At 32.6% G+C, this 23,180-nt stretch overlaps 1 protein-coding gene across 4 annotated transcripts; it reads left to right on the top strand.

Moving 5' to 3' along the window:
- The first annotated feature begins 3,631 nt into the window (after positions 1–3,631).
- On the top strand, positions 3,632–21,959 carry LOC148945378 (uncharacterized). 4 transcript variants are annotated; one of them, XM_089098787.1, is made up of 2 exons: positions 3,632–3,650; positions 20,053–21,959. In XM_089098787.1, exons 1-2 carry the CDS (start codon positions 3,636–3,638, stop codon positions 21,676–21,678), a joined length of 1,641 nt encoding a protein of 546 aa, XP_088954913.1. In that variant the 5' UTR covers positions 3,632–3,635; the 3' UTR covers positions 21,679–21,959. The 4 variants fall into 4 exon arrangements, with proteins under 4 accessions (XP_088954913.1, XP_088954917.1, XP_088954915.1 ...); XM_089098791.1 differs by having other exon boundaries at positions 3,649–3,667; XM_089098789.1 differs by lacking the exon at positions 3,632–3,650 and adding an exon at positions 15,453–15,499.
- Positions 21,960–23,180: the final 1,221 nt, after the last annotated feature.

The following is a 23,180-nucleotide window of genomic DNA, read 5'->3' as shown; positions in this document are numbered from 1 at the left end:
CAGAGGAAATGAAAAGCTTCCACTTCAGTTTTAAGTTCACCAAGACAAAAAATTTAAGTTCAGTTCAAGATTTTTCCATAGTAGATAGGAAAAGTTATACTATGATTGTGATTATTTTCCATGAAGATAAAAAGTTTCACTTTAATTCTAAATTTTCTTATATTCAATTCCGACCTTTCTCAAAGAGTCAAATTTAAAGTTCTGTTCCAAATATTTTCCCGGAAGAAGAAAAGTTCAACTTCGATTCTGAATTTTCTAATTTCTCCAGAGAAAATAAAAAGCTTCCACTTCAGTTTTAAGTTCACCAAGACATAAAAAATTTAAAGTTCTGTTCTAAATTTTTCCGTAGAAGATAGGAAAAGTTATACTATAATTGTGATTATATTCCATGAAGATAAAAAGTTTTACTTTAATTCTAAATTTTCTTAAATTCAGTTCCGACTTTTCACATAGAGATGAAAAAAATTTAAAGTTCTGTTCCAAATTTTTCATAGAAGATAGGAAAAGTTATACTTTGATCGTGAATATTCAAGTTCTCTTCTGAATTTTACCAAAGAACACAATTCAATTCTAATTTCTCCAGAGAAAATAAAAAGCTGCCACTTCAGTTTTAAGTTCGCCATGACATAAAAAATTTAAAGTTCAATTCTAAATTTCTACATAGAAGATAGGAAAAAGTTATACTATGATTGTGATTATTTTCTATGGAGATTAAAAGTTTCACTTCAATTTTAAATTTTCTCAAAGAATTGAAGAAAAGTTCAACTTTGATTCTGAATTTTCTCAATGAAAATGAAATAAGTTATTGATCATTTCTATTTTCCCAAAATAATATAAAAATTTTCCACTTCAGTTCAGATTTCTCTCAAACAGATGAAAAAATTTAAAATACTGTTCCAAATTTTCCATAGAAGATAGAAAAGTTCAAGTTCTCTTCTGAATTTTACCAAAGAACATAATTCATTTCTAATTTCTCCAGAGAAAATAAAAAGTTTCCACATCACTTTTAAGTTCACCAAGACATAAAAATTTAAAGTTCAGTTCTAAATTTTTCCATAGAAGATAGGAAAAGTTATACTATGATTGTGATTATTTTCCATGATGACAAAAAGTTTCACTTTAATTTTTAATTTTCTTAAATTCAACTCCGACTTTTCTCAAAGAGATGAAGAAGTTTAAATTTCTGTTCCAAATATTTTCCCGGAAAAAAGAAAAGTTCAATGTTGCTTCTGAATTTTCTCAATGAAAATGAAACAAGTTATTGATCGATTCTATTTGCCTAAAATAATATAAAATTTTCGAATTCAATTCAGATAATTCTTAAAGAGATGACAAAATTTTAAATATTATTCCAAATTTTTCTTAGAAGATAGGAAAAGTTATACTTTGATTGTGAATATTCTCCATGAAGATATGGAGCTCCACTTTAATTCTGAGTTTTCTCGAAGAACTGCAAAATGTACAAGTTCTCTTCTGAATTTTCTTAGAGAAGAGAAAAAAAGTTAGCCCAATTCAGAAGTTTACCAATGAAAAGGAAAAAGCTTACATTTCAGTTCCTAATTTCTCAAAGACATAAAAAATTTAAAGTTCAATTCTAAATTTTTCATCGGAGTATAGGGGTGACATAGCTATGTTTTCGACAACGGTACTTGAATATATCAAGCTCCACACCGCCACAAGTTTTTCTTTAATTCGGTGCATTCACACAACAATCAAAATAAATAGGTTAGGTTAGGTATAAATAAATATTAATAAATAATTAGAAAAATTTTTAAATGTTTAAGATAGGTTAGGTTAGGTTAACTTATCATGAGCGCTCATGATAAGCTAACCTAACCTAACTTAAACATGGTAAAAAGATTAAATTAGGTTAGGCTAGGCTAGATTAAGTTAGGTTAGGTTAAGTTAGGTTAGGTTAGGTTAGCTTACGTACGCGCGCGTACGAAAGCGAGAAAATTTAGAATCTTATGTCTTGGTGAACTTAAAACTGAAGTGGAAGCTTTTTATTTTCTCTGGAGAAATTAGAATTGAATTGTGTTCTTTGGTAAATTCAGATTAGAACTTGAACTTTTCTATCTTCTAAGAAAAATTTGGAACAATATTTTAAATTTTTTCATCTCTTTGAGAAAAATCTGAACTGAAGTGGAAAATTTTTATATTATTTTGGGAAAATAAAATTGATCAATAACTTATTTCATTTTCATTGAGAAAATTCCGAATCGAAGTTGAACTTTTCTTCTTCCGGGAAAATATATGGAACAGAACTTTAAATTTTTTCATCTCTTTGAGAATGGTCAGAACTGAATTTAAGAAAATTTAGAATTAAAGTGAAACTTTTTATCTTCATAGAAAATAATCACAGTCATAGTATAACTTTTCCTATCTTCTAAGGAAAAATTTAGAAGTGAACTTTAAATTTTTTATGTCTTGGGACTTTTCTTCTTCCGGGAAAATATTTGGAACAGAACTTTAAATTTGACTCTTTGAGAAAGGTCGGAATTGAATTTAAGAAAATTTAGAATTAAAGTGAAACTTTTTATCTTCATGGAAAATAATCACTATCATAGTATAACTTTTCCTATCTTCTACGGAAAAATTTAGAAGTGAGATTTAAATGTTTTATGTCTTGGTGAACTTAAAACTGAAGTGGAATCTTTTTATTTTATCTGGAGAAATTGGAACTGAATTTGGTTCTGTGGTAAAATTCAGAAGAGAACTTCAACTTTTCTATCTTCTATGAAAAATTGAGCCTGCTAGTAGTATCATTATCTCTAAAATTATTTTTCTTACATCTCTGACCTTTTTAATAGATATTCTGAACGTTTGACGTTCTAGCATACCCTAAAAATAATGAACACTTAACAAAATAACGCATAAGATATTTTAATGAAATAATGACATGTAGAATATTAATATAAAAATATGTTAAATACATTATTATACATTATTAGTACACTTGCGCTTCACTTTCCGTCAATTCATCTTTATGTTCATTGATGATATTGTCTGCTAAAGTTATTTTTATTCTGATTGCGATTTCACTGTCTATTGTCACATTATTTTTACATAGATAGCAGTTTTGGCACATTGACATGATATGATTTATGATGTTGATGCAGCTGTATGCATGTCTTCTTTTTCCTTTTACTTTCATTCGAATGCTAACACCGGAAAGATAGCAATAAGATCTATCAACGGCTAACATGCTACCAGAACCATTAGCTAGAAGTTGTCCCTCTTCATCAACTATTATTTTTAAGTTGGCATTCTCTTTGACTACTAATTTCTCTGGTAATGTTACTCTCGCATATCCACCACTTGCATGATGGAAATTCTTGGGTACACCAAAGGAATTTAACTCCTCATTGGCATGACAACGTAGGCATACATTCCCAATAAGATCTCCACTTGCACTCGTTTCATAGTTCAGGTATTTCTCCTTGTCAGCATTCAACACGACGATGATTTTTTCATGTGCACATACTTTCGTCGAATAATTCATCTTCACTTATTACAGATATGAATTGTGTGTTGATCGTTCCACTGCGTAAAAAATACTGATTTAATGCATGCAATAAACTCGGTAGTGTCGATAACCTGCCATAAAGTACCAGTGGGAAAGCCGCGTCGTGTCTATGAACAAGCACAGAGTACGATTGGTAGAGCCGTAAGCATATTTCATGTCATTTTAAGATTTAAGAGAATTTAGAATTAAAGTGAAACTTTTTATCTTCATGGAAAATAATCACAATCATAGTATAACTTTTCCTATCTTCTACGGAAAAATTTAGAAGTGAACTTTAAATTTTTTATGTCTTGGTGAACTTAAAACTGACGTGGAAAATATTTGGAACAGAACTTTAAATTTTTTCATCTCTTTGAGAAAAGTCGGAACTGAATTTAAGAAAATTTAGAATTAAAGTAAAACTTTTTATCTTCATAGAAAATAATCACAATCATAGTATAACTTTTCGTATCTTCTATGGAAAAATTTAGAACTGAACTTTAAATTTTTTATGTCTTGGTGAACTTAAAACTGACATGAAGATAAAAAGATTCACTTTAATTATATCTCTTTTGAAATTCAATTCCGACCTTTCTCAAAGAGTTAAATTTAAAGTTCTATTCCAAATATTTTCCCGGAACAAGAAAAGCCCCAAGACATGAGAAATGTTATGCTACTATCAGAATTTTTCCATAGAAGATGAGTAAAGTTATCCTGTGATTGTGATTATTTTCTATGAAGATAAAAAGTTTCAATTTAATTCTAAATTTTCTTAAATTCAGTTCTGACCTTTCTCAAAGAGATAAAAAATTTAAAGTTCTATTCCAAATATTTCCCCGGAAAAAGAAAAGTTCAACTTCGATTCTAAATTTTCTCAATGAAAATGAAATAAGTTATCGATCAATTCCATTTTCCCAAAATATTATAAAATTTTACAATTCAATTAATATTTTTCTCAAAGAGATGACACAAAATAAAATATTATTAAAAATTTCCCTGAGAGGATAGAAAAGTTTATGTTGTAATCCGAATTTTACCGAAGAACATAATTCAATTCTAACTTATCCAAAGAAAATAAATAGCTTCCATTTCAGTTTTAAGTTCACCAAGACATAAAAAATTTAAAGTTTAGTTCTAAATTTTTCCTTAGAAGATAGGAAAATTTATACTATGATTGTGATTATTTTCTATGAAGATAAAAAGTTTCACTTTAATTCTAAATTTTCTTAAATTCAGTTCCGACCTTTCTCAAAGAGATGAAAAAATTTAAAGTTCTGTTCCAAATATTGTCTCGGAAGAAGAAAAGTTCAACTTCGATTCTGATTGTTCTCAGTGAGAATGATAGATGCTCGCGGCCTTGTACATTGTCACAAAATATCAAAACACTTGTTAGCTTCACTTAGTATTTTTCGCAAAGAGATGAAAAATTTAAAATACGAGTTTTAATATTATTTTGACTATAGACATTACCAAGTTCTTGACTGACGTATAAAAAAAAACACAATTCAATTCTAATTTCTCCAGAGAAAATAAAAAGCTTCCACTTCAGTTTTAAGTTCACCAAGACATAAAAAATTTAAAGTTCTGTTCTAAATTTTTCCAGAGAAGACAGGAAAAGTTATACTATGATTGTGATTATTTTCCATGAACATAGAAAGTTTCACTTTAATTCTACATTTTCTTAAATTCAGTTCCGCATTTCACATAGAGATGAAAAAAATTTAAAGTTCTGTTTCAAATTTTTCATAGAAGATTGGAAAAGTTATACTTTGATCGTGAATATTCGAGTTCTCTTCTAATTTTTACCAAAGAACACAATTCAATTCTAACTTCTCCATAGAAAATAAAAAGCTGCCACTTCAGTTTTAAGTTCACCATGACATAAAAAATTTAAAGTTCAATTCTAAATTTCTACACAGAAGATAGGAAAAGTTATAATATGATTGTGATTATTTTCTATGAAGATTAAAAGTTTCACTTCAATTTTAAATTTTCTCAAAGAAGTAAAGAAAAGTTCAACTTCGATTTTGAATTTTCTCAATGAAAATGAAATAAGCTATTAATCTTTTCTATTTTCCCAAAATATTATAAAAATTTTCCACTTCAGTTCAGATTTTTCTCAAAGAGATGAAAATATTTAAAATACTATTCCAAATTTTCCATTGATGATAGAAAAGTTCAAGTTCTCTTCTTAATTTTACAAAAGAACATAATTCATTTCTAATTTCTCCAGAGAAAATAAAAAGTTTCCACATCACTTTTAAGTTCACCAAGACATAAAAATGTAAAGTTCAGTTCTAAATTTTTCCATAGAAGATAGGAAAAGTTATACTATGATTGTGATTATTTTCCATGGAGATAAAAAGTTTCACTTTAATTCTTAATTTTCTTAAATTCAACTCCGACCTTTCTCAAAGAGATGAAAAAATTTAAATTTCTGTTCCAAATATTTTCCCGGAAAAAAGAAAAGTTCAATGTTGCTTCTGAATTTTCTCAATGAAAATGAAACAAGTTATTGATCGATTCTATTTGCCTAAAATAATATAAAATTTTCCAATTCAATTCAGATAATTCTTAAAGAGATGACAAAATTTTAAATATTATTCCAAATTTTTCTTAGAAGATAGGAAAAGTTATACTTTGATGGTGAATATTCTTCATGAAGATATGGAAATCCACTTTAATTCTGAGTTTTCTCTAAGAAGTGCAAAATGTAAAATTTATATTCTGAATTTTCTTAGAGAAGAGAAAAAAAGTTAGCTCAATTCTGAAATTTACCATTGAAAATGAAAAAGCTTACATTTCAGTTCCTAATTTCTCAAAGACATAAAAAATTTAAAGTTCAATGCTAAATTTTTCCATAGAAGATAGGAATGGCTATACTATGATTGTGATTATTTACCATGAAGATAACAAGTTTCACTTTATTTCTAATTTTTCTTGAATTCAGTTCATTCATCTAACCACCAAAAACAATAGGTTAGGTTAGGTATAAATAAATATTAATAAATAATTAGAAACATCTCTACATGTTTAAGGTAGGTTACGTTAACTTATCATGAGCGCTCGTGATAAGCAAAACTAAACTAAATTAAAAATGGTAAAAAGATTAAATTAGGTTAGGTTAGGCTAGATTAAGTTATGTTAGGTTAAGTTAGGTTAGGTTAGCCTACGTACGCGCGCGTACGTAAGTGGAAAAATTACGTAAGCGCGTACGTAAGTTTTACGTGGAAAAATTTAGAACTGAACTTTACATTTTTATGTCTTGGTGAACTTAAAAGTGATGTGGAAACTTTTTATTTTCTCTGGAGAAATTAGAAATGAATTATGTTCTTTGGTAAAATTCAGAAGAGAACTTGAACTTTTCTATCTTCTATGAAAAATTTGGAACAGTATTTTAAATTTTTTCTTCTGTTTGAGAAAAATTTGAACTGAAGTTGAAAATTTTTATATTATTTTGTGAAAATAGAAATGATCAATATCTTATTTAATTTTCATTGAAAAAATTCAGAATCAAAGTTGAACTTTTCTTCACTTCTTTGAGAAAATTTAAAATTGAAGTGAAACTTTTAATCTTCATAGAAAATAATCACAGTCATTGTATAACTTTTCCTATCTTCTATGTAGAAATTTAGAATTGAACTTTAAATTTTTAATTTCATGGTGAAACTAAAACTGAATTGGCAGCTTTCTATTTGCTAAGGAGAAATTAGAATTGAATTATGTCCTCTGGTAAAATTCAGAAGATAAATTGAATATTCACGATCAAAGTAAAACTTTTCCTATCTTCAATGAAAAATTTGGAATAGAACTTAAAATTTTTTTTCATCTCTATGTGAAAATTTTGAACTGAATTTAAGAAAATTTAGAATTAAAGTGAAACTTTTTATCTTCATGGAAAATAATCACAATCATAATATAACTTTTCCTATCTTCAACGGAAAAATTCAAAACAGAATTTTAAATTTTTTGTGTCTTGGTGAACTTAAAACTGAAGTGGAAGCTTCATATTTTCTCTGGATAAATTAGAATTGAATTGTGTTTGTTGTTAAAATTCAGAAGAGAACTTCAACTTTTATATCTTCTATGAAAAATTTAGAATAGTATTTGAAATTTTTCATCTCTTTGAAAAAAATCTGAACTGAACTGGAAAATTTTTATATTATTTTGGGAAAATAGAATTGATTAATAACTTATTTTATTTTCACTGAAAAAATTCAGAATCGAAGTTGAACTTTTCTTCTTCCGGGAAAACATTTGTAACAGAACTTAAAATTTTTTCATCTCTTTGAAAAAAGTCGAAATTGGATTTAATAAAATTTAGAATTAAAGTGACATTTTTTATGTTCATAGAAAATAATTGCAATAAAGGTATAAATTTTCCTATCTTTTACGGAAAAATTTAGAAGTGAACTTTAAATTTATATGTCTTGGTGAACTTAAAACTGAAGTGGAAGCTTTTTATTTTCTCTGGAGAAATTAGAATTGAATTGTGTTTTTCGGTAAAACTCAGATAAGAACATGAACTTTTATATCTTATAAGAAAAATTTTGAACAATATTTTAATTTGTTTATCTGTTTGAGAAAAATCTTAACTGAAGTGGAAAATTTTATATTATTTTGGGAAAATAGAATTGATCAATAACTTATTTCATTTTCATTGAGAAAATTTAGAATCGAAGTTGAACTTTTCTTCTTCCGGGGAAATATTTGGAATAGAACTTTAAATTTTTTATCTCTTTGAGAAAGGTCGGAACTGAATTTAAGAAAATTTAGAATTAAATTGAAACTTTTTATCTTCATAGAAAATAATCACAATCATAGTATAACTTTTCCTATCTTCTACGGAAAAATTTAGAAGTTAACTTTAAATTTTTTATGTCTTGGGACTTTTCTTGTTCCGGGAAAATATTTGGAATATAACTTTAAATTTGACTCTTTGAGAAAGGTCGGAATTGAATTTAAGAAAATTTAGAATTAAAGTGAAACTTTTTATATTCATAGAAAATAATCACTATCATAGTATAACTTTTCCTATCTTCTACGGAAAAATTTAGAAGTGAACTTTAAATTTTTTATGTCTTGGTAAACTTAAAACTGAAGTGGAAGCTTTTTATTTTCTCTGGAGAAATTATAATTTAAATGTGTTCTCTGGTAAAATTCAGAAGAGAACTTGAACCTTTCTATCTTCTTTAAAAAATTTAGTCTGCTAGTAGTATCATTATCTCTAAAATTCTTTTTCTTACATCTCTGACCTTTTTAATAGATATTCTGAACGCTTGACGTTCTAGCATACCCTAAAATAATGAACACTTAACAAAATAATACATAAGATTTTTTAATGAAATAATGACATGTAGAATATTAATATAAAAATATGTTAAATACATTATTATACATTATTAGTACACTTGCGCTTCACTTTCCGTCAATTCATCTTTATATTCATTGATGATATTGTCTGCTAATGTCCTTTTTATTCTTCCTGTGATTTCACTGTCTATTGTCACATTATTTTTACATAGATAGCAGTTTTGGCACATTGACATGATATGATTTATGATGTTGATGCAGCTGTATGCATGTCTTCTTTTTCCTTTTGCTTTCATTCGAATGCTAATACCGGAAAGATAGCGATAAGATCTATCAACGGCTAACATGCTACCAGAGCCATTAGCTAGAAGTTGCCCCTCTTCATCAACTATTATTTTTAAGTTGGCATTCTCTTTGACTACTAATTTCTCTGGTAATGTTACTCTCGCATATCCACCACTTACACGATTGAAATTCTTGGGTACACCAAAGGAATTTAACTCCTCACTGGCATGACAACGTATGCATACATTCCCAATAAGATCTCCACTTGCACTCGTTTCATAGTTCAGGTATTTCTCCTTGTCAGCATTCAACACGACGATGATTTTATCATGTGCACATACTTTCGTCGAATAATTCATCTTCACTTTTTACAGATATGAATTGTGTTTGTTTATCGTTCCACTGCATAAAAAATACTGATATAATGCATGCAATAAACTCAGTAGTGTCGATAACCTGCCATAAAGTACCAGTGGGAAAGCCGTGTCGTGTCTATGAACAAGCACAGAGTACGATTGGTAGAGCCATAAGCATATTTCACGTAATTTTAAGATTTAAAGAAACTTAGAATTAAAGTAAAACTTTTTATTTTCATGGAAAATAATCACAATCATAGTATAACTTTTCCTATCTTCTATGGAAAAATTTGGAAGTGAACTTTAAATTTTTTATGTCTTGGTGAACTTAAAACTGACGTGGAAAATATTTGAAACAGAAATTTTCATCTCTTTGAGAAACGTCGGAACTGAATTTAAGAAAATGTAGAAATAAAGTGAAACTTTCTATCTTTATAGAAAATAATAACAATCATAGTGTAACTTTTCGTATCTTCTACGGAAAAATTTAGAACTGAACTTTAAATTTTTTATGTCTTGGTGAACTTAAAACTGACGTGGAAGCTTTTTATTTTCTCTGGAGAAATTAGAATTGAATTATTTTTTTTGGTAAAATTCAGAAGAGAACTTGAACTTTTTTAACTTCTATGAAAAATTTAGAACAGTATTTTAAATTTTTTCATCTGTTTCAGAAAAATCTTAACAGACTTGTGAAAGTTTAATATTATTCCTGGGAAAAGGATTGGCTTTATAGCTTATATTATTTTCAAAGAGAAAATTTAGACTCGATGTTGCACTGTTCTTCTCGCAGGGAAATGATTACGAGTAGCACTTTAATTTTGACTCATTCCGGAAGGCTGGAACCGAATTTCCGATAAGAAAATTTTAGAATCTAAGTAAAACTTTTTATCTCAATGGAGTCAACTCAAAACCATATTATAACATATCCTATTTTCTACGGAAAAATTTAGAAATGACCTTTAAATTTTTTATGTCTTGGTGAACTTAAAACTGAAGTGGAAGCTTTTTATTTTCTCTGGTGAAATTAGAATTGAATTGTGTTCATTGGTAAAATTCAGAAAATATCTTGAACTTTTCTATCTTCTATGAAAAATTGAGCCTGCTAGTAGTATATTTATCTCTAAAAATTCTTTTTCTTACATCTCTGACCTTTTTAATAGATACTCTGAACGTTTGACGTTCTAGCATACCCTAAAAATAATGAACACTTAACAAAATAATGCATAAGATATTTTTAATGAAATAACGACATGTAGAATATTAATATAAAAATACACTAAATACACTATTATACATTATTTGTACACTTGCGCTTCACTTTCCGTCAATTCATCTTTATATTCATTGATGATATTGTCTGCTAATGTCCTTTTTATTCTGCCTGAGATTTCACTGTCTATTGTCACATTATTTTTACATAGATAGCAGTTTTTACGTATTGACATGATATGATTAATGACTCTAGTGGAAGAACATGCCTGTCCTCTTCAATTTGTCTTCCATGTGCTAATACCATACATGTGATGACTGGACGGATCAACAAGTATTGTTTTACCAGCAACATTAGACTAAAATTGTCCCCAATAACAGTGAATTACTTTTAAGTTTTCAATCTATTTGAGCAATTATTTCTCTGGTAATGTTACCCTCGCATATCCACCGTTTACACGAATGAAATTCTTGGGTACTCCAAAGAAATCTAACTTCTCGCTGGCATGACAACGCATGCATACATTTGCACTCGTTTCATAGTTCAGGTATTTCTCCTTGTCAGCATTCAACACGACGATGATTTTTTCATGTGCGCATACGTTCGTCGAATAATTCATCCCCACTTTTTTACAGATATGAAATGTGTGTTTATCCTTCCACTACGTAAAAATACTGATTTAATACAACCAATAGACTCGGAAGTGTCGATAACCTGCCATAGAGTACCATTGGGTAAGCCACGTTGAATCCATGAGTAAGCACGGTGTACGATTGATAGAGCCGCAAGCATATTTCATGCCTTTTTAAGATACGTAAAAAAGTTAAAAAAATACCATGTTAAAAAATTCAAATATTATTTTAAAAAAATGGGGGGGGAGGGGTCCCGGTGGTCTTTGGGGGATCGAGGGGCATTAGGGGGACCGGGGGCCCTTGGGGTTGGGGTAGGGGACCTCACGACACTGTTCAAATGGAACTTGTGTATTATAACGACCACACTCAAAACCTCTTCTAAAACATCTTCTAAAATCATCTTTTAAAATTTCTCTAACTGTTTCGCCGAAATAATTCCCTAAAATGTCTAAAACAGTTTCGCCCATTTCAACTTGAAAAATGGGTTTAGGATGGACATTAATAAAATAACTTGTTATTAAAATATATAATAAACCCTTAAAAAAGTATTAAAAAATGGGGAGGGGACTCTTTGGGGGCCCAGGGGGGGAGGCATTAGGGGGTCCAGGGGGCCCTTGGGAGCCGGGTGGTCCTTTGGGGACCGGAGGCTTCCTTCGGGGTTGGAGTAGGGGGATCAGAGCCCTTTGGGGTTGGGGTAGGGGGATCTGAGCCCTTTGGGGTTGGGGTAGGGGACCTCACGACACTGTTCAAATGGAACTTGTGTATTATAACGACCACAGAGTTTCATCCTCAAATTCTCTTTTAAAACATCTTCTAAAATGTCTCTAACTGTTTTGCCAAATTAATTCACTAAAATGCCTAAAACGGTTTTGCCCATTTCAACTTGTAAAATGGGTTTAGGATGGACATTAAGAAAATAACTTGTTCTGAAAAGATATAATAAAGCCTTAAAAAAGTATTAAAAAATGGGGGCCCGGGGGCCCTTTGGGGGGCACGGGGGACCCTTTGAGAGCCCGGGGGAACCTTTGGGGGCTGGGGGCTTCCTTCGGGGTTGGGGTATGTGGATCGGAGCCCTTTGGGTCGGGGTAGGGGGATCGGAGCCCTTTAGGGTTGGGGTATGGGACCTCACGACACTGTTTAAATAGAACTTGTGTATTATAACGACCACACTCAAAACCTCTTCTAAAACATCTTCTAAAATCATTTTTTAAAATGTCTCTAACTGTTTCGCCGAAATAATTCCCTAAAATGTCTAAAACGGTTTTGCCCAAATAATCTCTAAACGTAATTTCATCGTGTTCCCTTTGTTTTTGGCATCCCTGCGCTGTCACATTTGAAATTGCTAAGAAACCTTTTCCCGCGTTAAACTCTAAGATCGAAACATTTGCTAGAGTTACAATTAACCTTGCCATCACCTGTCAGTTATTTATAAACTTTGCCTCGGAAACAATTCTGGTCGAACTCCAAAGATATTATTAAACTTCGTCCAGGAGACAATTCTTCTTGAAAGCAATAAATTAATTCCCCTTTCGTGAATTAATAATTCCCCTTAGAAACAACAAATTAATTCCCCTTTCGTGACAATCAAGCAATCATTGCATTATCTGTTAGAAACACGTGATCCTGTTTTCCTATTTCTGGATCATAACATTCACGATCGATTACGCAATCAAGTTCTCGGAAATTCACTTCCCCCTCGAGTCCTAGATCAATAACATTGTTCCCGTTAGAATTCAATGCGCATGTGCAACCTTCGTTACGGAGTTATTACACCTAGAAACAACAAACAAATCGACCTTGGAAAAAGAGGTCATTGACCGATTACGCAATCATTCTCCCTAGGGACTCTATGCCCATATTTGGTGCCCCGTCAGCATTAAACTAAATTGTAGATGGCAGCAGGGGTGCCCGTCACAACCTCCTGAGGCCTTTCTACTCATATCATTATCAAAACCATTTACATTGGAGTGCTACCAATAAGAAAGTGATTTTCCTTGGCCATGCTGATTTTAATGGTACACTTTTCATTTTGATCTGACGCCATTTGCAAGGGGTTTCACGCTTTTTTCGAAATCACCATAAATATCTTTTCACAATAAAATTTTACTGTTAAGACGAACCAAAATAATAATTACCATTCCTAAATTAGTGTTGGATGGCAATTCGTTTCCACCAGGCAGTTTTTTCCTCAACATGTTTTTTGACTTTTGGTTCTGACCGTCTTAAAGAGTTCATAGTGAATACTTCCAGCGGACTAATGAGACTTACTAAGGGGGCTGGGAGGGGGAGTTCACGTTAAGGGTCCCTTGTAAATCTCCAATTAAGGGTTTTGGATCATAAGTATTACAATGGTACCGTTTTATACTTCGAAGCTTTTCACTTAAGAAGTGGCACAAAAGGCGACATTTTTTGTGCTATTTGGCACTAACGGATGGCAAAAGTGATTAAAATTACGTAGATATGAGCAATAGCTTTCAAATCAACCATTAAACATCTCTCTAAGAAGTTCTGGCAGCCCACTAGCCTCTAGCTTTTCCACTTAAGACATGGCATCAATAGTGCCATTTTTAGTGCCTTTTGGCAGTTAAAGGTGGTGGGATTCATAAATAAAACTTAGATATGAGAAATACCTTTAATGTGAGCTATTTAACATCTGTCTACGATGTTTTTGTAGCCCGCTAGCCCCACCTCTTGAGAAATGGCACATAATGTGCCATTTTTGTGCCATATGGCACTTGCAGATGGCGTAATTTATAAAAAGCACGTAGATGTGAGAAACAGCTTTCTAATGAGCCATTAAGCATCTCTCTATGATGTTCTGGTAAACCGCTAGCCCTGGAAAAACAGGAGAAAAAAAAGGGAGACAGATCAGTGCTACCGTCGCAAAAAAGCGATTTTATTTGTTGCTCAAGGTGGGGGACTATAATGTCGCTGTATAGTGTTTTCAATCATGCTGATTCTAACAGTGCACTTTTAATTTCGATCTGACGCCTTTTTCGAGAGGTTTCAGGTTTTTTTTTCGAAAACACCATGAATTTCTTTTCGCAATAAACTTTTACTTGTAAGACGAACCGAAATAATAGTTATCATTCCTGAGTCAGTGTCAGATAGCGATTTTATTTTCACTAGGCAGTTCTTTTTAAAACGCGTTTCTTAATTTTTGGCCACTACGGGCTGCGGTTCGCTCTTTACTAGGTTGCAGCTGCCGCTGCAACCATGAGGAGCTTATCCATACTAAAAACTTAATTACGTTACTGAAATACTTTAAAACTATAATCCTAAGAAAGAGGGATTAGTAATTAGTCAAAGGCGCCCATAAGCTGAATTCCAGAGGGGGGGGGGGAGCAAACCTCGTTTAATTAGCACTTTTAATGCTAAATAATAGAAATCTCAGAACAAAAATATAAAAATAAGGCAGCATCATTCAGCCAGGGGGGGGGCACCCCCCTCCACTTATGGGCGCCCATGTAATTAGTCTCTAATTTTTCCGGAATTATTATTGGTCTGCAACTTAGATAATTGGCGCTAGAGTCATAGCATCTCCACTTTTCGTAATAATCTTTTTCCGTGCAGCATAAAAGATTAGATTCACATGTCTATCGGCACAGAGGTAGAAAAGTTGGGGGAGGAATCATGAGAGTGCCGAGAAAATTATTGGAGATGTAGTGTCAATTTCCTCCATGGAAAGTTCCTCCCACGCAACATCCCCTCTGACAATTATATCGTCGATAAAAATAACCTAGGAAAATTTCCTGCAGGCAATGCCACCTGGAAAAATTCCCCTTAGCTGACTTTCTTTTCTCCTCCTTCTATGTTTTACTATAGCTTTCCTTTTCTTTGAAAAACTCAGTTTCAACAAATTTTTTTCTTTTAATTGATATCATTAAGAGACAACGAACCTGAAAATCATTTTCCTTTTTGTTACTCAATTTTGATCGGTTGTTCAAAATTTCTAAAGTCGACAGAGAAGGGCGTCGGGAAACAAAAACAACAAATATTTAATGCTACTAATTCTTACGTGAGCCAGCTAGGAATTTCCTTGGGAAGTCCCCGAAGCGTTGTTGTACATAATCGACAATCAAGCTCTTGGTAGTAAGTCAATGTTCGGTATATAAAGCACTTCGGATGTGATTGGGTTTATATCCGGTTCTCAAGGATGTCGGTCTAGCTTTGCGTCATAGTGTTGTTCATCATCAAGGTATATTTACGCTAAGAATCCTATCAGTGCCAGTTGAGTCATATCTCATTCAGCATTAAATATATTCTGTTCAGGATAAAGCTAATAAGGTAAATATCTTATGCTTACACTCAAAGGTCGAAAAGGCCTAAAAAACGTAAACAGATATTTTCACTCATAAACTTTATAAAATCACTCCTTTTTTTACGAATAATTATATAATATATAAATATATTATATAATATATAAATATATTACATAATATATAAATAATATATAGTCGTTAAGCATGACAAGATAAAAAAAAACTCAAGAAGAAAAAACAGATTTTTCCTGCCTGTAAAAAAGCAAAAATGCAAAGCAAATATTTCGGGTTCTTGGCATTCATCCCCCCCCGCGGAAAATACCCACCCGGAAAATGCCCCCCATGGAAAATACGCCGGTACTTGTGCATTATATGGTACCCATCGCTATAGACTGTACAAGGAACTACTAATGGAGACACGTCAAACGGGTATTTACAAGAGATAAATTGACGGCAAAGCGTGATTTGAAATTGCGTTTATAATATTTAAATGTTATTTTTCGGGTTTAGGGGGGGGGGGAAGATACCAAGGTTAGGTTACGTATTTAACATATGCTATGCTTTACCCCCCCCCCACCCCCCCTAATATGCAAATATATATATATATATATATATATATATATATATATATATATATATATATATATATATATATATATATATATATATATATATATATATATATATATATATATATATATATATATATATATATATATATATATATATATATATATATATATATATATATATATCACAAATTTGTTTCTAAACTATTATATATTCAGCCTTTTTTATTTCATTGGCATTAACCAAACTTCACTTCTTTCGTGGGTACCGTATAATGCACAAGTACCAATACCACCCCACCCCCTCCGTGGAAAATAAGGCTTTCCAAACTTGAGAATTATATTTGAGTTTTGTTTTTTTCATTTTCCGTAGGGGGAGGGAATTTGGGTACTTGTGTATTATACGTGGGAAATATATATATATAATACGTATGGGACCCATATGCGGGAAATATATAATTTGGGCTATATATTTGCACATTAGGGGGGTGGGGTAAAGTATAGAGGGTCTGCATGCAAAATGTGTTAGGTATAATTGTTCTGCATATTATGAAGTAGGAATTGTTTTCTGACTTCAAAATGCCCAAACACTCTACCCCCCCCCCTTATGTGTAAATATATAACCCAAACTATATATTTCCCATCTATTGTGTCACTTGTCTCACACTAAGCTGAAAGGAACTAACGAAGAAAACGGTTTGTTCTCGAGTTTTACACAGCGTAAACTTGAGTGAGTGGCATATAATACACAAGTACCAAAACTACTTCCCCCTATGGAAAATTAAAAAAACAAAACTCAAATAAAATTCTCAAATTTGGAAAGCCTTATTTTCCACAGGGGGGGGGTAATTTGCGGGGGGTAAACGTCGGCCACCGAATATATTACCCCTCAAGAAAAAAAAATAGACAACATACTATCGTAGAACCTAATCCTGTCATTGGCAGACGGATTGAAGTACATGGTAAACGAATCAATGGACATCCATGTTGATCCATTTTAAAGTAGTAAATGTGTCGTGTTTTTATCTGTGTAATTATTATGCTTGCATTAAATCATGAATTTTGATTTATTTCATTCCTCTTTTTCCGTCTCTATATTTTTTTATACGAGTATTATGCTCCACTCGTCATTGTATTTGTAACGGATCATAAATTAATTCAATTCCTGTTCAAAATCATAAACTTCGAGACTTACGAGAGGGTGGGTACAGACCCGAAGCCCCTTCCCTCGAATGTGCCAATTTCATTTATATGTGTATAATCTTTGCTGCGCACCCCTTGTCTATGGGACGGGGTTACGCCCCCCAGGCTGAGAAACAATAATGCAGACTATAAAAATCTCAAAATTACAACTGAAAAAAGAAAAAATAATAAATAGAAAATCAAGTCATACGGGGGCTGAAGGCTTCAATGGAACTAGGGGCAAAATCGCGTAGAGTAACTGAATAATTATATTTAGAATACTAGAATTTGTTTAGTATAGTTAAGCTTCAAACAATAAAAACAATTCAATAGAAGATTTTTTAACAAAGATTTTTTGGTACTGGTGCACTATATGGGCCTTTACAAGGAAACCAGTCACGAAAAACCCGTTTTTGACGGGTCAATTCAAGACCGCTATAGAGTAATGCAATGCATAGCATGGTTTTCATTGCGTTACGATATTTAAACTGTTGTTTTTTGGGGTTTAGGGGGGGTACCTAGGTTAGGTTAGGTTACGTATTTAATATATGCTATGCTTTACCCCCCACACCCCTAACGTGCAAATATGTAGCCCAAATTTGTTTATAAACTATTATATATTCATCCTATTTTATTTTATTTCATTAACATTAACCAAACTTGCCTTTTCAGAAAGGCCCATATAATGCACCAGTACCGATTTTTTGAACAGGAGTTTTTTAAAAAAGATTTTTTTTAACAGAAGTATTGACATTATCCAAAGAAAACTTTATTAAAAAAATCACGTTAGCCTACTTGTAGCAACTGAAAACCATTTGAGGTTTCAAGGAACCAATGTAATTTTACTGATATTAGAGTACAGTAATGCACTCTTTCTCTGCAATGAATCTCCCAAGAGCCAAATAATTCTGCCCCGTAATGGACTTGGAACAATTTGGTCAACTTCCATTTCGCTTTGAAAGTGGAAATATTCGACCATGAATATAAAAGAGACGAATGAAAAATCAGTAGGAAAAACGGAAATTAGGAACGGAACAATACTGAGTCATCAAAGCAAACAAAAAAGAAAGGACAAGGTCAGGCTGAAAAAAAAGATAATTAACCTTTAAATTCTTAAAGAAAATGGAATTCAACAAATTTTCGCTTTCGATAATACTCGCTAAAATGTAGTACAATGCATTGCCAATTTTTGACAATGTTTCGGATTCTAAGTTTAGTCAACAGGTAGTTTAACACCTGTTGAAAACAGATACATTTGCACAATTCAGGTTTGGGGAACGGAGGTGAGGGAGGAGAAAAATCACTGGCGAATTATTTGAAGAATGTGATATCTGTATCATATATTCTCACGCTATTTGATGTTCTAGGTTAAATAAAACGGAAAGTTCCATACATAACGTGAAACTACGTCACGTTTGACCCGAGGGCTCAAAACCGTACAAAACGTCATTTCTTAGCAACGCACATAAGACAATGGGAAGGGCTTGGCGTAATGGGAGCCTCCCTAGAGAGGTAGGGGAAAATCTCCCCATCAGTGATAAACGGAAGAGGATACAAAAAATTGGACTTTGAGACCTAGGGATCTGTGCTATTGTCCCACTTCTTCCTCAGATTAGCTTTAAACCAAGTCATCTGCACTTTAAAGGTATTAGTACCTACTAACAAATTTAGGTACGTATGTATTATACCAAACACACTCAAGAAGTGAAGTTAGGTTAATCATAATGAAATATACCAGAACTTGATGAAAATAAAATACTTTTAGTTTATACAATAATATGATAAGGGCTATATATTTGCACATTAGGGGGGTGGGGGTAAAGTAACCTGGCCTAGCCTTACATAATTTGGGCTATACATTTGAATATGAGGGGGGGGGTTAAAATAACCTAACCTTAACCCCCTCCCTCACACCACTAATGTGCAAATATATGACCCAAATTATACAAGTCCAATGCATTCTGTCACCCCCTCATTTGTCTTTGTGGCTATGAAACTGGTTTTCTGAGATTGTACATTCAGCAAACTTCTCGACTGTGTTTGGTATAATACATAAGTACTCAAATTTAAAATATTTGATTTTATTCATTACACCTAATCACTGACCAATTGCCCTCTTCCTATGTGATAATTTCAAGGGCGGCGTCCTTTCTTGATGTAGTAAGGATAAAGTGCTTTCTTTTCTCTCCAAAACGAATAGTAAATAAAAAAAAATAAATAAATAAAACACGGAACGAATACAACTTAACTGCAATAGTAGTTATTGCAGTTAACTTTGTTATCGTTAATTCTGAAATTTTGAAATGCCAATGAAGTTATCGTTAATTCTGAAATAATTAGAGGAAATTACCGACTTTAACGTTTTTTTCTGAGGAAAACTGAATATTTTAAAAGTAACATAGAAATGAGTCGAAGTCTCCTTGCGTTATGTAAAAATCTACCGTTACATGCCCTAAGGATGCAAAAAACTACAGTAATTCCATATTAATTTAACTCTCCCTAAATACTCTAGTGAAGATATAAATTTTAAAACGTAACGTCCCAAGCACAGAAATCCAACAAACAAATTTGTCTGATAATAGCGACGGGGCCAACAAATTAATTTTGTATTTAACCTACTTTCAAAAATTGCTTTTGTATGAAATATCTTTGAACTTTGTTTACTTGTTGAACCCTGTGTTTGTTGGCTAGTTATGTGAACAGTTCATTCAACCCCTTAAGTAGGTTCTGTTTTTCAGATGAGATTCAAAGAATATGTTTTATCACTTGCCTTAATCATCGCGACCGTCAGTTCACTAACCGCAGCCGAGAATAATACCCTTGATGGGATTAGAGAAGGACGAACTTTCGATGAACTCCAACATTTTTTCAAAAAGATGGTCAACAGTTTCAGATCAAATCAAAATGTGATTCCTAGCACTGATAAGTTAAGCTTGAATGACCTAATGGTTCCACTGGTTATAATGAAGTTTATGAAGGATTCATTTGATCGGATTGCGCCTCAAATGGGTTTCACCAGAACTTCAAAAGTTTTAAAAGATGATTCGATCTATACTATCAGTGAACTACTTGAAGACGCGGAAACATCATATCAAGACTATTTGAAGTACGTAAATGAAACACAGAATCAGAGTAGGTCAGGACGCACCCTAACTGATACCTTTGACTATTTAAAGAAGAATAATAAGTTTAATGGAAGGATAAGAAAAAAGTTTAGAGGTTTAGTGGAAGGTCCTGAAGGGGATAATTTAGCCGTTGCAGGAGGTATCGCTTCTGGAATGGTTGGAACTACTGCTCTAGGATTACTTATGTCACATATGAAGCTTGTGAAGGCTAAAGAGCTGACAAAAAGTCGCTCTGCTCAAGTTACTGACGACTGGGCCATTGAAAATGAAATTGAAGACACGGTACCAATAGTTTCAGCTTTAAAAAACACTTTAATACCAACAGAAAATGATCGAAATTCCCGTGGTCTAAAGGATAAATTAGAACTTCTTTTCCATAAACTGAAAGGATTCTTTACTGAAAACAAGCTTATAGACAGATTCGACAGACTTTATAAAAGCCGTGGAGCGACGCCAGCATCTATTATTGGAGGGATTGGTGCAGGCCTGATTGGCTCTTTAGGTCTGGGTCTACTAGCCGCAGATATAAACAATAATCCAAGGGCTGGAAGAAACCGTGCTTTAGACATTGATAACAAGTTTGAGCCCTTTTTTAAAAAGTTTGATGAGTTTGTTAATAGTTTTACTTCCGAGATCGCAGTCGTTGCAAATAAAAATGAAATTACGGAGCAAGGCCGACAGGGTAAAGTAGCCGGAGTGTCTAGAACTGTGTTTCATAAGCTGAAACTTGCATATTTACTCAATAAACTGTTGGAAAAGAAAAAGCTAACCCATTTAAGGACAAAAATAGGTCATTTCTTCAAGGGTCGCAGTCCTTTAGCAGTCAGTGGTGGACTTGCCGCAAGTACAATTGGTCTCACAGGACTAGGCTTACTAACAGCTGCACTAACGAGGAGCGATAACAACTTTTATGGACCTGAATACGATGCAAGCTATGACGAAATTCCAGGCGCTGGAAACATTGAATACCAAAAGAGGTTTGAAAGTCCAATTCCTGATGAAACCCCCCCAACCTCTGATCGACCACTCGAACAGCTAAAAAATGCTCTTACATATGTTGCTCAAGGACCCTGCGGACAAGCAACCTTGTGTAAACAATTGAGCCAAGACATAAACCAGCTCATCAACATCGCTAATTTAGCAACAGTATATAAAGATCAACTTGGGTCTTACAAAGCCCCATTAGAAGGGATTCTCACTGCTGCCAAAAGAAGAGAATGCTTTAAGTATATTTGCTAGATCATGAACAGTACTGCACACAATCAATACTGGAATGATAAATTGAAGAAATGAACCAGCGTAAACAAACGGAAGCTGCCGAATTTAGAGTCAAAGAAAGTGTAGTGTTTCTTTGTGATCTTCTAGTGGTATTCACGGTTGTCCAATGAACGTTCAAAAATACTGGAACCGTTTCTGTTGTCTTTTTTTCTGAAAAGAGCTTTTCAGGACTAAAGTATCCGCTATGTGGAATTTAAAGTAAGATATATTTTTTATGAATTATATTAAATAAATTATTTCTATATCAAGGTCAATCTTAGGTTAATATGTTCTATCACTAGTCCAAGAATCTCGTGGTTTCATTTCACTTCTACGCCCTCAGTATATTCTGCAACAATGATATACAAAAAACAGGGGTAACAGATTAGCTAAATCGAGACAAATCATGCATACCGATTATCAAAATGACACATCTCTAATATTTCAGGATCGACTGGAGAGATCGAGTTAGAGATTTTGGGTGTTTGTGTTAGAGATGTGTTAGAGATTTTGGGTGAAGTGTTTGAGGAAGCAAGAAGACTTCTACGTTTAGGGAAAAAGTGAAGCGTGTCACAAGATTTTTGTCGCTTAGCTTTTTGTTCGGTCGAAAAAGTACCGACAATTTTTTTCTAAAGAGCTCGAATCTTATATATGTAAGCTACTGAGTCAAGAGGCCCTTAAGCTAAGAAAAAACTTGTTTGTTTCGTCCTTAATCGGGCCAAAAACATTTTTTCCGACCAGCTAGGGCTCGTATTTTCTTATTCAGAATACCTAGAAGTAACCAATCGTTCAATTTATTTTAATATATGGGACGAAAACGAAAATGCGTGACTAGAGACTTACCATCCCAATCCTGAAAACCTCTGGTTCTTCCCCCTATTGAAAATACAGCTTTCTTATTCTTGAAACTATAGTTAAGTACGATATATAAATATCGTGTGCAAACTCTTCTGGTGCTGAAGGTTAGGGGGTGGGACACCAGCACCCTAGATGTCAGTTTTGAGCTAGACTTGAAAGAAATAAAAGTTTGGTATGCCTACCAATGGTCTGTGTTGCGCATGTACCGATGTACTGATTCGATGCCTTCGGCCGGAAGTGCAATGATTGATTGGGGGCAAATCATCCGACGAAAAAACACCTTTTCGTCTCTTTAGAAGGTTGCTTGTAGTCTAGTAGAACAAATTTAACATTATAAAAAGCATGTAGATGTAGTTAAATAAAATGCAATATTATATATAATGCAAAAATACTTAACCTGTCTGAGCAACAATTCTGCTTTTTGAATTGAAGCTTGCATCGTAACTGGTAAATTTTACATAGAAGGACAGAAGTTCTTCTACTTTTTGAACAACTCTGCTTTTTCTACAACAATACTACTTTTTGAATTGAAGCTTGCACCATAACTGATAAATTTTACATAGAAGGAAAAAAGTTGTTCTACTTTTTGAACCACGCTACTTTTTCTACAACAATTCTACTTTTTG

This window comes from Artemia sp. Qi Xiang Cuo, chromosome 13, assembly GCF_049724085.1.
Source record: "Artemia sp. Qi Xiang Cuo chromosome 13, ASM4972408v1, whole genome shotgun sequence".
In the NCBI taxonomy this organism is placed as follows: domain Eukaryota; kingdom Metazoa; phylum Arthropoda; class Branchiopoda; order Anostraca; family Artemiidae; genus Artemia; species Artemia sp. Qi Xiang Cuo.
This window is presented reverse-complemented; position numbering and strand designations above follow the sequence as displayed.